The sequence below is a fragment of the Festucalex cinctus genome, chromosome 7 (assembly GCF_051991245.1).
Source record: "Festucalex cinctus isolate MCC-2025b chromosome 7, RoL_Fcin_1.0, whole genome shotgun sequence".
NCBI classification, from domain to species: domain Eukaryota; kingdom Metazoa; phylum Chordata; class Actinopteri; order Syngnathiformes; family Syngnathidae; genus Festucalex; species Festucalex cinctus.
Genome location: NC_135417.1, coordinates 6,374,658 through 6,394,850, shown reverse-complemented (window position 1 = coordinate 6,394,850; position 20,193 = coordinate 6,374,658). Strand labels below are relative to the sequence as shown.

General features: G+C 44.5%; 2 protein-coding genes across 3 annotated transcripts; one reads left to right on the top strand and one right to left on the bottom strand.

The window, feature by feature from the left end:
* Window positions 1–141: 141 nt before the first annotated feature.
* On the bottom strand, window positions 142–10,704 carry dcst1 (DC-STAMP domain containing 1). 2 transcript variants are annotated; one of them, XM_077527017.1, is made up of 16 exons: window positions 10,465–10,692; window positions 10,162–10,287; window positions 9,584–9,679; window positions 9,378–9,506; window positions 8,315–8,454; window positions 6,799–7,003; window positions 6,587–6,730; window positions 5,423–5,544; window positions 4,312–4,469; window positions 4,134–4,233; window positions 3,966–4,061; window positions 3,211–3,337; window positions 3,019–3,135; window positions 2,543–2,685; window positions 848–946; window positions 142–773 (listed from the first exon to the last, which is right to left on the bottom strand). In XM_077527017.1, exons 1-16 carry the CDS (start codon window positions 10,652–10,654, stop codon window positions 702–704), a joined length of 2,064 nt encoding a protein of 687 aa, XP_077383143.1. In that variant the 5' UTR covers window positions 10,655–10,692; the 3' UTR covers window positions 142–701. The 2 variants fall into 2 exon arrangements, with proteins under 2 accessions (XP_077383143.1, XP_077383144.1); XM_077527018.1 differs by lacking the exon at window positions 2,543–2,685 and having other exon boundaries at window positions 10,465–10,704.
* Window positions 10,572–19,921, top strand: dcst2 (DC-STAMP domain containing 2). The gene is made up of 15 exons (XM_077527016.1): window positions 10,572–10,791; window positions 11,745–12,016; window positions 12,089–12,259; window positions 12,321–12,422; window positions 13,086–13,280; window positions 13,754–13,819; window positions 13,894–14,107; window positions 14,177–14,334; window positions 14,399–14,563; window positions 16,112–16,279; window positions 16,357–16,457; window positions 16,565–16,716; window positions 18,821–18,918; window positions 19,044–19,137; window positions 19,772–19,921. The coding sequence occupies exons 1-15, from the start codon at window positions 10,730–10,732 to the stop codon at window positions 19,848–19,850; spliced, it is 2,097 nt and encodes a 698-aa protein (XP_077383142.1). The 5' UTR covers window positions 10,572–10,729; the 3' UTR covers window positions 19,851–19,921.
* The last annotated feature ends 272 nt before the right edge of the window (window positions 19,922–20,193 follow it).

Below are 20,193 nucleotides of genomic sequence, written 5' to 3'. Positions count from 1 at the left end.
CTTCAAAAATAAAAGCGTTGCGCTTCCTGGTCAACTCGACTGCTGCTCTTGAGCTTTAGAGGAAGTTGTTCGATTTTTTTAAATGTTAGAGGAAGGACTGAACATCATTACAATTGAAGAGTTGATAAAGGGCTGCCTTGATTTGATTGATTAGGTTTATTGAACATATACACATAAACACATCACAAGTATGAAATACGACAAGTTGTAGTTAAAAATAAAAGAGAAAAACAAATCGTCAATAGTATCATAATTGACATGTTCAAAAGGAGTAGGAAGAAGTACAAAAACTCCCCTAATATTTCTATCATAATAATATACTAATATTATGTATTTTATGCTTGTTATAGATTTTTAAATTGCCATTTTGTCTAATTCTGCACTTTTATAAGACTTGTAATTTAATAATGTTGCACTATGTATCTGGTATAGTTTAGGTATAGTTGTGGTATGGTATAGTTATAAGTCCTTATCCGTTATATATACACAAAAGAGACTGAAAGTAAAGCCCGACATAAACAATAAATTCCTAAACATTTTTTTCCACCCACGTCAGAGCACAACTAAAGACAATCCTGTCGCTTGACCTTTGACCCCACACATGCGCTGACAGCAAAACGGCACCCGTCACGTTGTGGAACCTTTGACCTCTGACATGAGTTTAACGTGACCTCTTGTCCTTTTCTGGCTTTCGACAGCCTTTAAACGTCAGGCGTGGACGCTTCCCGCCGCCGCCGCCGCCGCCGACACAGTCGAGATAAACGCTCCATCACCTGTGGATGACACGCACGCACACACGAATCGTTATGAGAATGTGGCGTGCAGTCTCGCCGGCACGTTTGCGTACGTTTACGCGGGCGTGTTGCGTAGGCTCAGGCTCGGCTCCGCACGACATCCTCCGGTGCAGGCTGACGTTGTAAAGGAACAAGATTCGCGTTTTCTCCCTCTGCAAGACAAAAAAAACAAAAAATACAAAACGTGTGGAACAGCCATCGCTGGCGTGACGGGAAGCTTTTTCACACGTGTTCCAAAATGTCCACTTTTTGCGGGCGGCCATCTTACTCCTCCCATCTCACCCCAGCAGACTTACTCCAGGTCACATTTTGGTTGCCGAAAGTATCTGCGGCTGCTTTCGGCAGCCTTCACAAGTACCGATACCTTCAAATGCGGGTGGTATTGGCACCGATATCGATACCTGGTATTAAGGCTGTGCATTTAATCGAAATTCAATTACAATTTTAATTATTACACTCCACAATTACAAAATCTGCACAATCGTAAAAAAAAAAAAAAAAGATTAATACTAATTTTGGAGTTGTTTAAATTTACATATTTTTATTTTTTTATTTTTTTAAATTTATTTAAACTTATTTCATAAATTTTGTTTCACCCAAAAGGAACTTATATAATTATTTTTTTCTTGAATAGGTCTTCATATTTTTAATATTTTAATATTTACATTTTCTTGTTTTGTACCAAAACATAATCGTTTGAATAATCGTGATTTCAATTATTTCCAAAATAATCGGGATTATTTTTTCCCCATAATCGAGCAGCCCTACCTGGTATTTGTACTTGCACATTCCCAATCATAAGAGTACATTTATTGGATTATGCTTTTAATTAAAAACGTCCAATTGGATTGGAAGAAAGATTTCCTGCGTTTTTGTTCCCATCTTGATTAGGTTTGTTTAGGGTTTTTTGTTTTTTTTTGCAAGGCCATTCCAACGCAACATGAACGTGACGTCACACGTTGACTCGCATTCTCAAATTGGGGCTAATGAGCTTATGTGCACGGCACGCGCGTGCATCAGCTGACACACGTTGTTGACAAGTGAAAGAAAACAAAAGAGCGCTTGTCCGAATTCGGGCATCCGAGACCACGTGCAGCGCACACACGCGCACGCCTTTTTGTCCACTTCCTGTTTGGGCCGCACGTGGAGAACTTTCACGCGCGTCGCAATGCGTCTACGTCACGTCAGGACGAGAGCGAACGTTTCAAGACCAGTTGGCCAGTAGAGGGCGCCAGGACGCCGCGACGACACTCGCGCTGCAGTCACGTCAACAAGTTCGACCGAAGACAAGAGTACAAATACAAAAGACTTTGGATTTCATTTCAAACATGCATATTTAAAAAAAAAAAAAAAAAAAAAAAAAAAAACATATGTATATATACATTCCTATTTAATTTTTTATTTTATTTTTATATCCGTTTTTATGTTAACTTTTATTTATTTATTTAGTCATTTATTTATTTAGTCATTCATTTATTTATTTTGAATTTTGGCAGTTTTAGTCCGTACAGCCAAGTGGAGATGAGTTAATATTAATAGCCGCCGATTTTGATGGTCGATGTCATCGTGACTAATCTTGGCAGACGTAACAGCTAAACGATTGATCGTTGAATTGTTGCATTTGTGTGCTGATGTGGTTAGAAAGGTGTCAACAAGGTTAAAAAGGAAGGGACCGCCAAAGTGGAAGAAGCATTTAGCATTAGCTTTAGCATGGTAAATGTCAAAGGAGGGGGGGCGTGTGTTAATACCCGCGGGTGGTAGAAGGCGGCGATGACCCTGCGCAGGCGGTTGGCGTAAACCTGAAGGCAGCTGAAGAGCGCTGCCAGCAGGAGGTAGCAGCCCACGCTGACGTACACCAAGGTCGCCAGCGAGGTGGGCGGAGTCATGCAGTCTGAGAGGAGGGAGGGAAGGACGGGAGTGGGCGGGGCAAGTTGTGCCAATAGTGGCTTTGCGTACTGAAGACGGACCACTGATCTGAATATGACTGGAACGCCGATTGCAAAGTCGCAGGGCGGCCATCTTGCTCCTCCCATCTCGTGGACAGACGACTGTATAAACTATACAGTATACGTACAGATGAGACATACAGCTCGGAGACACTTAGTATAATGCCGAGAAACGTTTCTTGGGAGGAGCAATATGGCCGCCTCATGACCTCAAAAGTGTTGGCCTATTGGCTATCCAGTCATATATTCAGATCAGTGAGACGGATGGACGGACTCACCCTGGTTGTCAGATATGATGCGAACACTTGACGACGAGTTGAAGGCGGACAAGGTCTTCCTCAGGAGGCGGGCCATGATGGAGGTTCCGCCTACTTTGATGTCCACCTCCTTGCTGCCTGAGCGGAGGCCACGCCCACCCTTAGCCAACGTTTACCATTCAAAAACTGAAGGTGTGCGTGTGTGTGTCTTACTGGTGTAGTTGAAGGTGGCGTGCGTGTGCTTGCTGACCACATCCAGGACCCGAAAGACGGACCCGTCCAGCGCCAGCAGGACCACCGCCAGCAGGAGCACAGAGAACACCTGAAAGATGCTCGACAGCTGCGCACGCGCAATGTTTCATTTGAGCTGCCATTTTGAAATGCCGTCTCAGTTTGAGTCCAGTTTCATAATTACTTAACGTCATCCGGTTTTTATTTAGTCCATTTTTAGTCAACTATAAATCGAGCATTTTAGTCTTTTTGTACATTTTTAGTCAACTATAAATCGAGCATTTTAGTCTTTTTGTACATTTTTAGTCAACTATAAATCGAGCATTTTAGCCTTTATTTTAGTCCAGAAAACCGTTTTAACCGTTCATGGTGAATCCACTTTCTGCGTTTGCGCATGTTGCACTTGCTAGCTGCAGTTTTGAAAGGGGGCGTGTCACATAACAGTGTCACTGTGACAGATTAGCAGAAACAAGATTTGACAAAAATCAGCATTTCATATCATTTTCGTCTCGTTTTTGTTGATGAACTAAAATGTCCGTAGATTTGAGTCCAGTTTTTTTTAAATGACACATTTCGGTCTCGTCTTCATACGTCGACGAAAATGCATACTGATTTAGTCCCGTTCGTTTATTAATGAGGCTTTTAGTTTAGTCTAGTTATTGTCGGGTAAAAAATGTGTGTTGCCGAAAATATTTTTGTTGACGAAATGAAAATGAATGTGCGTGAGGTGAGCTCACCACTTGTCGGACTTCTTCGGGGTGAATTTTGAGGCTCCAGGGGTCCACGAACTTTCGTCTCTCAGACGGAGTGAGGGGCAGCAAATGTCGTTTCCCCTGCATGCACGCACGAACGCGCAGGTGAGGATAAGGATGATGAAGAGGACGACGGCGACGTCGGTTATTTACCTGCGACTTCCTCCGTTGGTCGATGATGGCGAAATACTTTGTGAGGTACAAGTTATCGAAGTAGACGTCTCTTCGGAATTGCCGCACGTAGCCCAAACACCTGAACACACACGCGCACGGTCACGGTGACGCAAAAAAGGCGGTTGGGCGTGGCGGCGGTCGAGTGGGCGGGGCTTACTGCGCGAAGACGGCCAGGAAGGCCGCGGACGTGAGCAGGCGCAGGATGTCCAGCATTTGCCGGGCGCCGGCGTCCAGTCGGCGGAAGGAATCTCGGATGGAGCGCGTCAATTCGCCAGGCGCCAGCTCGCCGCCCAACGCCGACTGATGCTCGCGATCCTGCCGCACGCAGAGAAGAAGAAGAAGACACGCGTCAGACGCCAACGCGCATGCGACAGGCGCTGACTATGGAGGATCAAAAGTGACAACATTCTAAATAAATAAATGAATAAAAGTGAAAATAAAAACTGATATAAAAAAACAGCATCCGAAAATTATATCTCAAAAAATATAAATGGAAATAAACAGTATAAATGTATATTATATATTTGTATATAATTTTATACAAATATAAATGTTATATATTTGTATTTAATTTTTGAATTATATTTTTTACATATGTTTTTATTTTCATTTTTAGTCATTTATTTATTTAATAATTTGTTCAATTATTTATTTATTTAGTCATTTATTTTGAATTTTGGCAGTTTTTGTACACGATACTGCCAATTGGAAATGTTATTCAAATGAGGGGGCGGTCCTAAGCGTGTCTTGGGTTAGACTCCGCAGTTGGCGAATAAATAAATGACTGAATGAATAAATAAATAAATAAATAAATAAATAAATAAATGACTAAAAGTGAAAATAAAAACGGATATAAAAATATAATTAAAAAAATATCTAAAAATAATACTAAATATAAATGGAAATACAAAAATAAATACATAAAAAATACATTAAAAAAAATACATTTGAATGTATTTTTTAAATTATTTTTTTAATATCCGTTTTTATTTTCACTTTTAGTCATTTATTTATTTATTTCGTCATTTATTTAATTTGAATTTTGGCAGTTTTGGTTCGTACCCCCAAGTGGAAATGTTATTCAAATGAGGGGGGCGGTCTTGGGTTGGACTCTGCAAACTGCCTTGTCATTGGTCGAGTGAGCAGCTCGGTGAACAAGGAAGTCTCTCTTAAATAAATAAATAAATGACTAAATGTGGAAATGAAAACGGATGAAATACAATTCAAAAATGAAATACAAATGTATTTATTTATGTATGTACGCCGACCTGGAAGACGACGCGGCTGGTGAACTGTCGGGCGAGAAGCTCAACCGAAGTGTTGACGCCGTCGAACAGCTGGCCAAAGTTTGGCTCCACCGGGATGTGCTGCTTGCACCAGCCCGTCATCACTGCAAACAACAACAAACGTCTTCGTCACCATCATCATCATCACCATCACTAGGTACGCGCAACGGGCCTTATTTCAAGGTATTGGGTACGCATGACGGAAGCCGATACCAGTATCAGTTGTAGAAGCACATATTTTGGATTAGGAATTTTTTTTCTGGCCAAAAGACAATTTGTTTCATTTTATTCAATTATTTCAACGCATCGTAATTAGGGCCCGACCGATTAATCGGCCGCCGATTATTATCGGAGGCCAATTATTAGCCTTCAAACATCGGCCAAAAACAATTGGCCAATTGGGCCAAATGGCCGATTATTTTAACTTTAAAACGTTATTGAAGAAAACCAAAGTTTCCGACACTGTGAAAGTACCCTGAATGCATCATTTTGCTTGCGTAGCATTAGCAACTAGCAAGTGTGCAGCGTATGTTATTCTGGTTATTTCTGTTGTCCCTAAGCGTCCTTTAAGTTGTTGAATGATGCCACAGTTGGAGTTCACTGTAAAACTAAATACGTCACGTGAAGAATAACATCCACTGTATATTTAAATACAAAACATGCTTCGTTTTTAAAACATCGCTAGCCTAGCGCTAACAGGAAGTTAGCATCGACTTTGTGAGTGTTTTTCCTTCAAATAACGGATATCCACACACAAGTGTGGTAACACATACCCACAGATGACATAACACTACGCAAAGGCATCAATTCTTCCCAATGTGTGAAAAAAACGAGTTCTTTTCATAGAATTCAATCACAACTTTCTTCTGTACTCACTTTAAGTGGGTATGCCATGGCTGCACGGCACCACACTGCCCCCAAGAGGCCAAAATGCACAAGAACACTCAGTATTTGTTCTTCCTGTTTTTTTTTCAGTCGCTGTTATTTGCGTTTATTCTACTTGAGTACCGGCACTTATTTTTTCCACTTAAAAGACTGGGCAACGGTACCCGGGATCAGTGACTAGTACTTGTACTGGTTTGGGTTTGAAAAACGGTGGTATGGAAGGTCCCAAATCAGCAATGTGTCTGTTGCGCTCGCGCTGACCTTTGATGATGTCACACAGGAAGTGGAACTTCATGGGCACGCAGAGGATCTGCTTGATGACGGGGACGCCGATGACGTTGGCGCACTCCCTCCACTTGGCGTCGAACCAATCGCGACACTTGCCCACGCCCTTCTCCACCAGCTCTTTATGGCAAGAAGAGGAAGACCGTGAGGAAGAAAAAGGAGGAGGAGGATGAAGAAGGATCACCGACCGTCGCACTGCGCGATGGTGCTGAAGGCGAAGCGTTCCTGAGTGCTGGCGATCCCGTCCGACTCTTCCTCCTTTTCCTTCTCCTTCTCCTTCTTCTCCACAACTTTCTTCTTCCCGCGCTCGTACTCGGCCAGAATTTCCTTCTGGATGGCAGCGAAGGCCTTGCTGGCGGCGCCGGCTTCAGTCTTTAAGTCCGTTTCGCCCGCCTGGACGCATCGCCAATAAACGCAAAAATATCACTGCGCCACAACCACTACTTTTGGCATTATTGGGCCACACTGCATTCGTTTTCAAGCAACATACTCGAGTACTTGATGTATTTGCGGATCAGAGGTGGACAAAGTCCAAACCTGCCCGAGTTTGATGGCTACAAAAAATCGGTTTGTTAAGTTTGCTGATCGATTTGCGCTTATGGTGACTTTGTAGACAAAGCAAACAGACTTTTCACTCTCTCAATCGGTCCACCATGATTGTCAGTCGCTCAGAGTGCATCAGATACTTCATATGGAAACGTCATTCATTACACCATTTCCATAGTTAATGCTCAATGAATCGCAAATTCATTAAATTCATTTAATATTTTATCCCTCTTCTAAATGTTCAACAAAATGTTTTAGTTCACTGATTAAAATCTCAGTTATTAACTCATTTGCTCCCTAAAACATATAAAAAACATTCTATTTTAAATATTGCCATGGTCCCAAAAACGTATTTATACGTTTTTTTTTATTTTGTTTTTTTTTATACTAGAGCATACAGAAGGCTTTAATGCAGCCCCTGACCTGAAGAGGTCGCTTAAAGCAATGGGAGTTACTAGTTATTACGACCAGCAGGTGGCAGCAGAGTATAAGAGATCAACCTGGGCCATGTTGCAACTTTTCCCCACTGTTTTCAACAGGTTTCTGAATTATGAGGAAATGTAGCTATATTCTAATGCTAATTGTTGCAAAACGGAAACTGATACAAATGTACTTTTTTTCCTGAGCAAAGAAGAGACTTGTCTTTCTTTTGGTAGGTTCCATGTTTTGATAGCAATATAAGACAATATTCTGTGGGCCTTGCAAAATCGGTGCAAATCCAGTAAAACAGCCAGGAGCAAAGGGGGTTGCTTCACTCAAAATGGCTGCGAGGTAGTGAGTTAATAAAAAGATACAAGTTCAAATGCATGTAAAACATTGAGGTAATTATTCTGCCACTAGATGGCATCAGAGTTTCATGTTGGATGTTGGTGAAACAAACAGTACGTTTCAAAAATGAAAAGCAAACGAATCGTTTCCAACACACTTGAGTCAAATGATGTGCCAAGCTTGCTGATCAGCTGATCATTGGATTCAGGTGTGTTGGAGGAGAGAACATAGAAAAGATGCAGGACTGCTTTTATTTTGCAAATGTTACAGGTTGACGGATTGTCATGAGGGTCGCTGCCCCGATGACGATGACGTTGACGAGACGAGCAGCATGTAATGCGAGCCGTGACTGGCCAGGTCGGCGTTTCCAGGGCGGTCAACGTGACTCACCTGGACCTCTTCCGCCACCTTGTGGAAGGGCGAGATGGCGTCTTTCCACAGCAGCTTGGCGTTGCGCACTTGAAGCTCCAGATTGCAAGTCAGAGACTCTGCGGCCATCTTGACGTTCTCCTGCATGTTGGACACGGGGCCTGTGGACGGGCGTCTGTCAATCAATCATCCGTCGGACGGCCAGCCCGGATTTGACCTGACAATCATGTCTGCTAACTATCAATCATCCGATCAGCTATCAATTACCCGTTGATCTGACAACAAATGAAAACTAAATCCATTGGAAGGTGAAAACCAAATCAAAACTAATGCTGCATTCGAGGATGGTCAGAAATTGGATACATCCGAGTCGGTTTTTCCCATTTCCGACCTGAAAGTGTTTGAGGCGAAAGTAAACAACCAAAATGGCGGATAGTGGTAAATTGTTTTTTTAATTTGGTTCTTAAAACTGATTTTTGACCTCCAGCAAACTTACATTGTCGTAATTTTGCTTCATTGTTTTAATCTGATTTCATAAGCATTCCATACAGTCAAGTAGTTGACCGTATTATTTCATGTCGGGAAATAGCAGCATACTGTCATGTATGTTGCAAGTCATGTAGAATAGTTTTGAATGAAGAAAGCTATCTAGTTTTATACTCGAGTAAATTGTGTTTTGCCATTCATGTTCTGCGTTTTTTTTTTCATATATTTTCATTGTACAATTTAAAAAAAAGTTATACAAACAACTTGAAAACACTTCACAAACACGTTAATACAGAAAAACAAACAAACAAGGCAGGGGGGATTCACGGTCTGTTTCCGAACGGGTCGCCATTGTAGAGTGACGTCACTTTTAGTTCGTTGGTGAAGTCGCGGTGCTTTTTTTCTTTTTCAAGGGGCCGTACACACTTCCTGGTGTGAACTCCGAAAAGTCCGACTTCCGAACATCCTCGAATGAGGCATAACTAACCCGAAAGAAAACCCCTCAAGTGTAATGTTGGTCTGTCGCCAATCATTTTGTTGCTCCACGGTCAACGTTCGCCTGGCTGATCGCGTTTCCCCGCCGCCGCGCGCGACCCACCTGAGTAGAGCTCGGAGATGACGAGCAGCGTGATGAAGGCGCGTCCGCGGGAGCCCAGCATGTTGGGAAACATCAGCAGGAAGGCGCACCGGAAGGCCGACGAGGCGGCCCCGCCCACCAGACACGCCCCTGCACACACCCACAACCTGCAGTCAGGAACACACGTGCGTCGTCGTCGTCGTCCTCATCATCGTCATCTTCCTCACCTGTAAACAGGCATCCTGCGGCCAACTTGAGGTCAAAGGGCAGCCCGTGGTTGAAGCGGTCGAGCGGCAGGCCCGGCGCGATAGCGGCGAACATGGCTGGTCACATGACACACACACGGACGACATGACGTCTTCTGATACTCGTTGGAAGGCGCTAGCTCGACTTTTACTTTTTAGTTGCATTGAAACAAAAGCGAGTGAAAGTAGTTATTACAAAAGGGAGATTTTTGCATTTGGAATAAAAAAAACAACAACAGCAACCTCTAAATGAAAAATGCGTCCAGAAGAACTGGAAAAAAAAACAAAACGAAAAAGTGGAGAAAAGGAAGGCTGGAGGTCTTCGAGCTCTCCGGGTTACCCAGAATGCACTTGCCGACGGCCATATTGGAAGTGTCAATTGTACGCGTGTCATAGTGAGCTGCAATATTCCCTCGAGGCTTGCGAAAGTCCTGACAAAGCCCACCCGGAAGAAAATTAACAGGGATCGACGTCCCACGAAACAAACGCACAAATGACAAGTCGAAAGCCATCCGCCGTCGTGACTCGTGTTCTTTTCTTTTCTTTTGTTTTCGTCTTACCTGCGCCGCTCAGCGCACCAAACAGGGCCCGGAGGATGACGTCAGAAAGCCGCAGCTTTTTCGATTGGCCGATGAGGAAGCGATGGCAGAGACGTGGGAGGAAGCGCCTGATCAGCTGCTCCACAGCTGCGAGACACGTCACCGCCACCAGGGGGCGTCACAGAGCACAAATACGCCGGCAAAAGTACAAGTAAACAAAGAACATTGTATACAATGTTGAACAAACACATGCCAGGGGGTATATACATAAAGTTTATGAGTAGTAGTACAAATACTGATTGTTTTAAGAAGAAACACACTCACTAGTGCGAGGCTGCCCGTCACGAGTCATGATGACGTCACGAGCGGCGTACGGCGCTGCTGCTGCTTCATCACCACTATCATCTTCATCATATCCCGACCATCCCCAAGCTTTTGGCTGCAACGCATGAGGCTCTTGTGTGACGTCATAGGCGTGATGACACGTGACGTCACCAAAGAGGACGCCTCTCATCGTGCGTGAGTGACTGACGCGCGCGTTCAACTTTTTTTGGGGAAAAAAAAAAAAACACGAAGACGAGCTGAAAGCATGTTTCGTCGCGCCATGTCCGGAAGGGGAGTCAACTGGTTACCATGGCGACGCCCCAGCAGGTAAAGCGCCCCAAATGAGGACGGAAAAACAAACAAGCTCGTGATGACGTCGTCGCCCCACGGGAAAGGTGTGTCAGAGACGACACATTTTTGGGGCAAGTCTGATGGGGTGCCACTTAATGATTCTTTTTCCTTTATTTTACCCCAAGAGACCGCCCACAATTTGGCCTCGTTTCGGGAGCTTTACTCAACCGCAGCGTGAAAAGGCAACTGTACGAGGCCATATTAGGGCCATGTATAACTATATTTTATTTTTTTTAGAGGGTGGGGGCAATATGCCGAAAAAAAAAAAAACTTTCTAAAGTGGCAAATTTGTGAGAATGACGGAGGGCAGCACATACGAAACAACTTAGATATTTGTACACACACAAAAAAAAAACCCAAAATGTATGGATGTGTAAATAATAAAATGTACAAGTAAATATACATTTTTTTTTTTATAAATGAAATGAGACATTAAAGTGTCTATTTTTTTTTGTTTAAACATTTATTAATTTTGTATTGTAAGTCACTTTTTCCACAAAAACAGCATGTGGGCTACAACTACCTTTTCCTCTTCTTCATTTCTAATTCAAATAAAATCGATTTTTGGGATATTAATATCGATTCGATTAATAAATGAGAATCTCGATTCTTTTATTAATCGTTTTTTTGGCACACCCCTATTAGAAAGTAACAAATATGCCACTTTCTAAACTCGCAAATTTGTTTTTTTTCCCCTCAAATTTGCCACTTTCGAAACTCGCAAATTTGCCACATTCTAAACTCTCATTTTTATTTTTTTCTCTCGCAAATTTGCCACTTTAGAAACACATTTTAAACTCGCAAATTTGCAACTTTCGAAATTCAAGAACATTCGGACATGTCTGAGCGTTCCGAGTGAGCTCGTATCTCGAGGCACTGTCGTGAAAAGCCTGAGCAGTGTTTTTTTTTTTTTTTTTATCCCACTGAAGGCCTCCATCATCGTCGTCGTCAGCCGCGGCCTTGCGGCGGCGCCGGAAGTTGCGAAGCTGCCTGTGCTCGGCGGGGCAGAGCCTGCTGGCGTTTGGGGTGGGGCTGACGCTGGCCTCGTGCTACGGCGCCACCGCGCTCTTCCTGGAGGGGGCGCCGCTGTGGACATGCGCGTACAGCACGCTGGCGGTGGCCGCCGCCGCCGCCTTCGGGATGGGGATGTCAGTGCGCGTGCGCGGCGCCGTCGGCCTCATGATGCCGGCGCTGTGCTCCGGTCAGTTGTATCGCCGTGATTGCGCGCGATGCGTAAACGTGTACGTGACTGCGCACGCGTGCGTTTACGCAGCTCAGGGGCGCAACTTCCTGTTGCTGGCGAGCACGTGGCTGCTGGTGTCGGGTCCGGTGGCGAACACGCTGGAGAACGCGGAACAAGCCGCCGCCAGCCTCCTCTGCGGCGCCGAGCTGGCGGCCAATCAGACGCGGCAGCTGATGAGGAACGCCGCCACGCCCCTCCTGGGTAAGCCACGCCCTCCCGCAGGCAGCACGTCGGACAAAAACGTATGTGCGCGTCCTCGCAGCCGCGCTGAATCACATCCGGCAGATTGGCAGGAACGCCGCCGCCGTGGCCAGCAGAGTCAACAAGCTGATTGGCTCGCTGAGCGACGCCATCCGACACGTTGGTGAGGAAAACGCACTCACCTGTATATATGAGTGGATAGCCGATAGCCCACACACGCCCGTGCAAAGCCGTTGAAGCGACAAGGCGGCCATCTTGCTCCTCCCACCTCTCCAGCAGACTACAGTATCAACTATACGCTATATGTACAGATGAGACACATACAGAGGTGGCAAATCCAGGTCCAGAAAGTAAAAACCCTGCCACAGTTTGGCTTTAGCCCCTGCTGCTAGCTAGCTATAGCTCCCTAACAGGTAAACGAGCACCATGGGAGTTAGCTAGGAAGCTAGCTAGCACCTGAAAGTAAAAACCCTGCCACAGTTTGGCTTTAACCACTGATGCTAGCTAGCTAGCTTTCTAGCAGGTAAACGAGCACCATGGGAGCTAGCTAGCATATGAAAATAAAAAAAACCCTGCCACAGTTTGTCTTTAGCCCCTGATGCTAGCTAGCTAGCTTTCTAGCAGATAAACGATCACCATGGGAGCTACTGTTCGATACTGTAAACGTATCGGATGGTATGGCAAGAAACGTTTCTTGGGAAGAGCAATATGGCCGCCTCGCAACCTCAAAAATTTTGGCCTATCCGCTATACAGACATCTTTTGATCAGTGGTAAAACACAATCATGCATCCGCAACTGTCACACTGCGTCGTTGCCCTCGTCCAGCTCGCATCCTGAGGAACGTCCTTCACTACCTGGTGGACATCGGCAAGGTGTGCGACGCCCAACTGGGTCAGCCATACACGAAGTGTCGCGACGTCTTCACCCGGGCCCGAGACGACTGCAACGCTCGGCTGGGCGACTTCAAAAGTCTCTGCAAAATCGTCAGCGACTTCATGACGCTTTGCGACTTGGCCAAAGGTGCGTTTGCCCAGCGCAATATTTAGAAAACACTATGGGAGTTATGCACAATCCAGGGGCACAAAGTCGGAAGCACCAGTATTTTTGACGCAGCCCACACGTCACAAACCGAACCGGAAACAAACTGTTGTGCAAAAAACAGTCCCATATACTCCATAGAACAATAGAAGTTGAACATGTTTTTTCCTCAAACTTTCGACTAAAACAGTTTGGGATGAGTTAGCAACGTAAATAAAACACATAATTGGAAAGTAGAAAAGACTGTTTACGACAGTGTTTGCTCGTCCGTGACTCCACGTCGTTTACAAATTCTCGTAGTTTTAGTCAACTAAAATAACCTTGCATACATGAACAAGAAGACCATAGAACAGCATCAAAGCTAGCATAGCATCAGCTAGCTTCCGCTTCGATCAGCCTAGCAAGACGCAAATGATTGTTCGCATGCTGTCGTCGTGCGTTTTGTCGTCTTTCAGCCCCGAAAGTCTTCTGCCTGATCCCGGACCACGTTTCCAGACTGCTCAAGGAGCACCTGGCCGACCGTAAGTCCCCGCCTCCTTCGGGGTTGGACCCACCCGCCGGCCCCGCCCCTGACTCCTCCCTCTGGCGTCTTCAGCCACCATCGAGGCCTTCCGCCGGATGCAGCGTCAGTTTGACTTCGACCTGTCGGTGTCGGCCGCCTTGGAGGCGGACACCGACGTCGGCCGCTCGCTGCGCGAGAGCCATCAGGAAATCCTGGAGGAGCTGACCGGGGACCTCAAAATCCTGGCCGCGCTGAGAGGACCGCTGGTGTGGGTGGGGCTTGTGCTCCTCACCTACTCCCTGATCAGGTGAAGCGCGCCCTCGGCTCGCAAAGCCACGCCCCCACAGGCCGCTAACGCAGGTACGTGTGCGCGCAGGGCGGCGTATTACCAGCACAGGTACTTGACACGCTTGAACTTCGACAACGTTTACATCAGCGCTCAGTTTGTGGAGCTGGACGGTCAGTTGAGCTCAGAGGGCGGGGCTTCCGTCCTGCCAATCACACGTCGAGAGTCTCAGCTGTACATCCGACCACGTGAGTATAAACGCGTCGGCGAGCGGTCGTCCCGTCACTTGCTGCCCGTAGTTTTTTTTTCCAGTGGCTCTGCGGCTGACGCGCAACGAGTGGCGCTCGGTGCTGGTGGGCGTGGCCTCGGTCAGCAGGCACGCGCTGATGTCGGCCGTTCTCGTTGCGCTGGACTTCCTGGTTTTCTGGCTTCTGGATCAGGTGCACCGGCAGGTCCGGGGAGGCGTGGTGGCACGAGGTGAACCGACGCACGCCGCCGCCGCCTACATGTGACCGCACCCACTTTTTTGCACTTCCTTCCGCCATCTTTCCGACCGATTATTGGGTCGTCGTTTGTGACCAATTCATCATTTGAACGGCACTTGAGGAAGTTGTAATTCCTTCAGTCGCCTGTAGGGGCGCCACGTTTGCTTTTAGTTAAAGGGATACTTGACTCATTGAACAATTTTCAGCAGTAAAAAATTAAATGTTTTGCCCAGAATGAATTTGATAATTTCAGTATTTTCTATGTACAATTAATACCTTCTAAACCATTTGAAACATCGAAGGGCCAAAACAGGCCTTGTGAAAATTAAACAGCACTAAAAAATTAGCCACCAGAGGGTGCTCGAACTACACAAATGGAAATCAACCCGATTTTTTTTTTTTAAACAAATTTGCTGCTTTTAATATTCGTGACATGCCGATGCCGATATATTGTGGCAGTTTTAATATCGTGATATCACCATAACATCCCTATTGACCAATCATGGCTCAGTTTGCTGACCAAACCCATAAAACAGGTGAGCCATGATTGGTTGTTACCTAAGATAATTTTACTAACTTTTTACTGCTGAAAATGGTTCCGTATCACTTTAAATTTGGAGAAAACAACTAAAAATCCAAATGCTCATTTACTTATTCATAATCTGAAGTCACTACACTTACACATTCGGAGTGCGTTGTATTAATAAAACAATTAATAAATCACGGTATAGAATTTATTAAACATGCATTTATTTACAATACAATACTATATGTGATACAAGACTCACGATAACGATCTCATGATATGACGATACCGCGATGATATTGGCCAGGTCATAAATCCACCATCATCTACGATAAAACAGCTCAAGAAATAAACGGTGTTTATTTTTTATTATTTATTTGATGATGTTTTTCCAATGAGAAAATCGTTGCACCATCACTGAAACACAAAATTATTTTAATCTTAAATCTTAAATGAATCTTCACACTGATTTTGTCAGTCAGTTCCATAGTCAATAAACTGTGACTGTTTTTTTGTGTAACATAACAAAAGTAAAAATACAATTAATTAAATATTAAATCAAATTAATCCATATTATTAATATTAATATTCCTCAGAAAGTGCTTCAAAAAGTTGAATCATAAAATATGTTTTAAAATGTTAAAATTGAAGATATAATACACATTTTTTATAGAAATGTATGCAAAACTGGAACGATAAATGTCTTCCACAGGTAAGCTGGTGAGTCTTCTTCGCCTGATCCATTTCCCCACCACTCTTATGAGGCGCTCCCCCTAGTGGCCCACCAAGTAATTGCTCAATAAGTAATCAACAATAGAGACCTTATAGTGGCTGAATATGAACTACAAATATTGCAATACTTGCGTGGGCGTATTGATAATCTATTGGGAGACAAATTACGATATCTATATATAGTGACACTATTATTAACTAGTGTCACACTAGGAGTTGAGTCGAGGTTAGACGAAGATATGTCCGCTCCAAAAAACGGTGCAAGCGTGTGATTCCCGGCAGCTCCGATGAAGGTGTCGGTCCTGGTGAGCGGTTCGGGCTACATGGCGGACATCATGCGCGACCTGGTGGCGTCTTTCAACATGCTGCAGGCGGGAAACGTGACCGTCATCAGCAGCGAGTGCCTGCGCCCGCCGTCGCAACCCGACTACGCCGCCTGCTTCACGATAGGTGAGCCGCCGCCGCCGCCGTTGCCACGGCGACAGGAGGCGAAGTCGCCCTCTGACCCCGGCCGCTCTTGCTCAAAGGCTTCCTGTTGGGCGCCGCCCTGCTGGTGGCGCTGGCCGGAGGGATGGTGCAGCGATCGCGACGCTTCATCTGCGCCTACTTCTACCCCGACGCCGAGAAGGTACGCGTACGGACGTGACCGACACAAACGTTTCGAACCACTCGATGGCTTTTGCCGTCGTCCGGCGAGCTGACGTTGACTTTTTACCGCCCCCACCCCACGCGCAGGCGCGCGTCCGCTTCCTTCGCCAGCAGATCCTGGACGAGCGGCGGGCGGCGGGACGAGCCCTGGTGAGGGCGGCGGCCAGGAAGCCGGCGGCGGCGGCGGCGGGGGGGGGAGCCGGGTTGCCCTGCGGCCGTCTCAGGGCGCTGTGTGCACGGTGCGTCTCGTCTGACGAACTTACAAACACGTGGAAGCCATTTTATGCTGTATTGGAGGATGGTGGGAAGTCGGATATATCCGAGTTTTTTTCCACTTACCTGAAAGCGTTCGAGACCAAAATAAACAACCAAAATGGCGGATAGAGATAAATTGTTGATTTTGGTCCTCAAAACTCATTTTTGACCTCCAGCAAACTTACCTGCTCGCAATTTTGCTTCATTTATTGTTTTGATTTTATTTCATAAGCATTACATACAATTAAATAGTATAATTTCATGCAGGGACAGAGCGGCACACTGTCACGTATGTCTAATATTTATGAATGATGAAAGCTATTTAGTTTTATATTTAGTTTTATTCTCAAGTAAATTGTGTATTATCATTCAGAGTGACGTCACTCGTATTCCGTCGGTGAAGTCGGGGTCCTTTTTTTCTAACGACTTCGCAACTGGAATTTTCGAACACACTTCCTGGTTTGAACTTGGAAAAGTTCACTTCCGACCGTCCTCGAATGCAGCATTAGCCTCATTGAGGAAGTGATGTCATTTATTTGTGGCCAGTGGCAAATTGCAAAGCTGCCTCTGGACCAGGGGTGTCAAACTCAAATTAACTCAGGAACCGCTTGGAAGAAAATATATTACCAAGCGGGTCGAATCGGTAAAATAATGGTATAGAACTTCAAAACAATTGCTGTCAATTATATGCAGATTTTTTCGTGATTTTTGGGCCAGCCCTAAATGACAGAGTTGAACTGTAATCTATTGTTTAAAAAATAACACAAATGCAAATGAAACACGGCAAAACTTTGCCTGTATGAGTTCCGGACGTGTTAAATCTACCCGTTTAGCATTTATAAAGTTCCCAGAATGCATTGTGGGGCACAGCTAATGAAGTTATAAGGATGTTAATCCTTGTCATATGTATTTGTGTTCCCAGTAATTGAATTTGTGTCGTATTTAACACGTTTATGTTGGTCTATGATTTAAAAAAAAAAAAATATATATATATATATTTTTTTTTTTTTTTTCTAAACAAACCATAACTTTAAGTTGTGTGTAAAATAATGACTCACATGGCGATTTCGTGTACATGTTTTACATTACTCATCTGAGGACTGCTTGTGAAATTACAAATTTGTATATTTGATTGTGGCTGGCTGATTAATTGGTCCGATATTACAATTTCTTTTTTTTTACTTTACAAGTCGTCCCGTGGGCTGGATTAAACCTCTTTGTGGGCCTGAGCCGGCCCGCGGGCTGTATATTTGACACCACCCTGCTCTGGACTGTTGGCTGAGCAAATGTAAATGCTAAGCTATCGCAAAAGACAACAGCCTGGATGCTCGTTAGATTAATAATAATTTAAATAACACGTAATTTTTAATACTCTACAAAAAAATCTCAAAGATGAGGTTTAAAACCACTTACAGTGAATAAAACAGTTAAAACCATATCTAACATGGTATAAAAAAAAAAAAAAAAAATCATTGTGGACCGATCAATCATTCCAGCAGATTTATCACCCCGATTTCCTTAATTTTGGAAGACGGGTGATCGGCAGATCCCTTCAAAATAAAGCGATTTTTTTTTTTTTTTCCACCAATCTCATTTCCCTCCTCAGAGGTGTAAAAAAAAAAAAAAGTCAGCCACTGTCCTCTTATGCCAAGATGACTAAACGGATTTTATTTTTACGCTTCTATCTCGCTATATTGTCAATATTCTATTTCAACCTCACACAAAATTGTTTCTATACTTCGTGGTCAAAAGGCAACAATAAAAGAATCGTAGCGACTTGGGGCTGTGCACGTCCACAGCAAAAGATTATCGTTGATGTCACTAAATTGGACAAAGAAGAAGTGGCACTTCGACGAGGTCACAACAAACTTTTGTGTTATTGTCCGGGACGAAACATGTTTGGCTCATGAGTGACTGACTGCCGCCATTACACGCCAGCTAAGATGTCGCCTGATGACGTCCAAACTGCCTCCCAGTCGACTCACGCAGTCACAGCCGCGTGTCACGAAATCAAGCGTCTTTCTTTTTCCGCCACAGCGTCAATCAAGCGCCAAATTGCCAATACAGTACACCTGTCTTCATTGTCAGGCTACCGGGAGGAGACGCTTACCTGTCACAAATGTGCTTGGCCTGCGGCGAGGGGGCGGGGCTAGCGCCATTCATCTGTGACGTCCGCCGCTGTCCAGGTAGGGAAACACGTTAGCAACATGCTACGGAGGCTAAATGTCGGTGCGGTCACGTGACGCCACACGGAGTTGGCCGTTAACCGCAGTCACGTTTTTTTTTTCTTTTTTTTTTCTCGTGTTTGCAGGTGTGTTTTGCAAGGCCTGTTTCAAGCGCGCGGGGGCCAGGTGTGACGTGTGCGCGCGACCTGACACCTTCCAGGAAGACAGCCAGGAGGAGCCGTGAGTACAAACAGAAATCAAATAAATAAAATAAAAAAATGGAAAGAGGCTAATCATGAGTAACGTCACTCAAAGGCCAAGGAAATGAGTGGGAAAAAAACCTCTTTAAAAATAGAACTAAGAAGAAGTTTAAATGGAAAAGCACTAAAGTAAACAATACAAAAATATATATGTAATATATATATAAAACCTCAAACGAGAGAATAACTGTCGAATGAGAGGAAAAAAAGGGAAAAAATAGACACTAAAAATAAGAAAATAAGCAAAAAAATTCACAAGAGAAATGCAGTAAAAGTAAACACGGGGAAAATACTCAAACGAGAACAATGTGAAAATTGAGAAAAAGTGCAAATATTATTATTATTATTAATTCAATCTCTGGTGTAATCTTATTTATTGATTGATTGAATTTGTATTTTTTTATTTTATTATTATTAATTCCATCTCTGGTGTAATAACTTTATTTATTGACTGATTGATTGAATCATTTTTTTTTATTTTATTTTAGTATCTGTTCTTATTGCTGCTGGACATGCAAATTTCCCAGAGGGAGCCATCCCAAAGGGATCAATAGAGTCTAAGTCTAAGTTTAAGTCTTCTTCATTCTTGTTGTTTTTGTTTGTGCGTGTGTCAGCGACTCGAGCGAGGACGAGCGTGAAGGACGGCCTCCTGCCTCAGCCGCCATCGCTGGAGCCGTCACGGGCCGCCGATGACCTCTCACCTTGCTTGCATCGTGTGCACAACATTCAAATGCAAATAAAGCATATTCATCGTCAACCTTTGACATGCGTGAACGTTGTAAATGTGTCGATTTATGTTTGGCTTTTCCCAAACACGCTTCAATCACGGTGGGGGGGACGCCTGAAAATGTGGAAGCAGGTGATGAAAGACGAGCAGTCACACGATGAAGGTAGGACAAGCTTTTATTGGACAACATGGCTGACACAACACAGACACGCCCCCCGCAACCTCCAACCAATCACATGCGGTGGCTGTCACGTGACTGATGAATTAGCAGGCATGGAAACTTCCTGTTAGCTTAGCTGTTAGCATGCC

Coding starts and splice junctions, on each gene's coding strand:
- dcst1 (XM_077527017.1), bottom strand. CDS start 10,654: ATGAGAGGCGTCCTCTTTGGTGACGTCACGTGTCATCACGCCTATGAC. Junction 10,288..10,464: donor TGACGGGCAGCCTCGCACTA/GTGAGTGTGTTT, acceptor CGTGTCTCGCAG/CTGTGGAGCAGCTGATCAGG. Junction 4,062..4,133: donor ACCAACGGAGGAAGTCGCAG/GTAAATAACCGA, acceptor GCGTGCATGCAG/GGGAAACGACATTTGCTGCC.
- dcst2 (XM_077527016.1), top strand. CDS start 10,730: ATGTTTCGTCGCGCCATGTCCGGAAGGGGAGTCAACTGGTTACCATGG. Junction 12,260..12,320: donor CGCCGCCACGCCCCTCCTGG/GTAAGCCACGCC, acceptor GCGTCCTCGCAG/CCGCGCTGAATCACATCCGG. Junction 14,335..14,398: donor TCAGCTGTACATCCGACCAC/GTGAGTATAAAC, acceptor TTTTTTTTCCAG/TGGCTCTGCGGCTGACGCGC.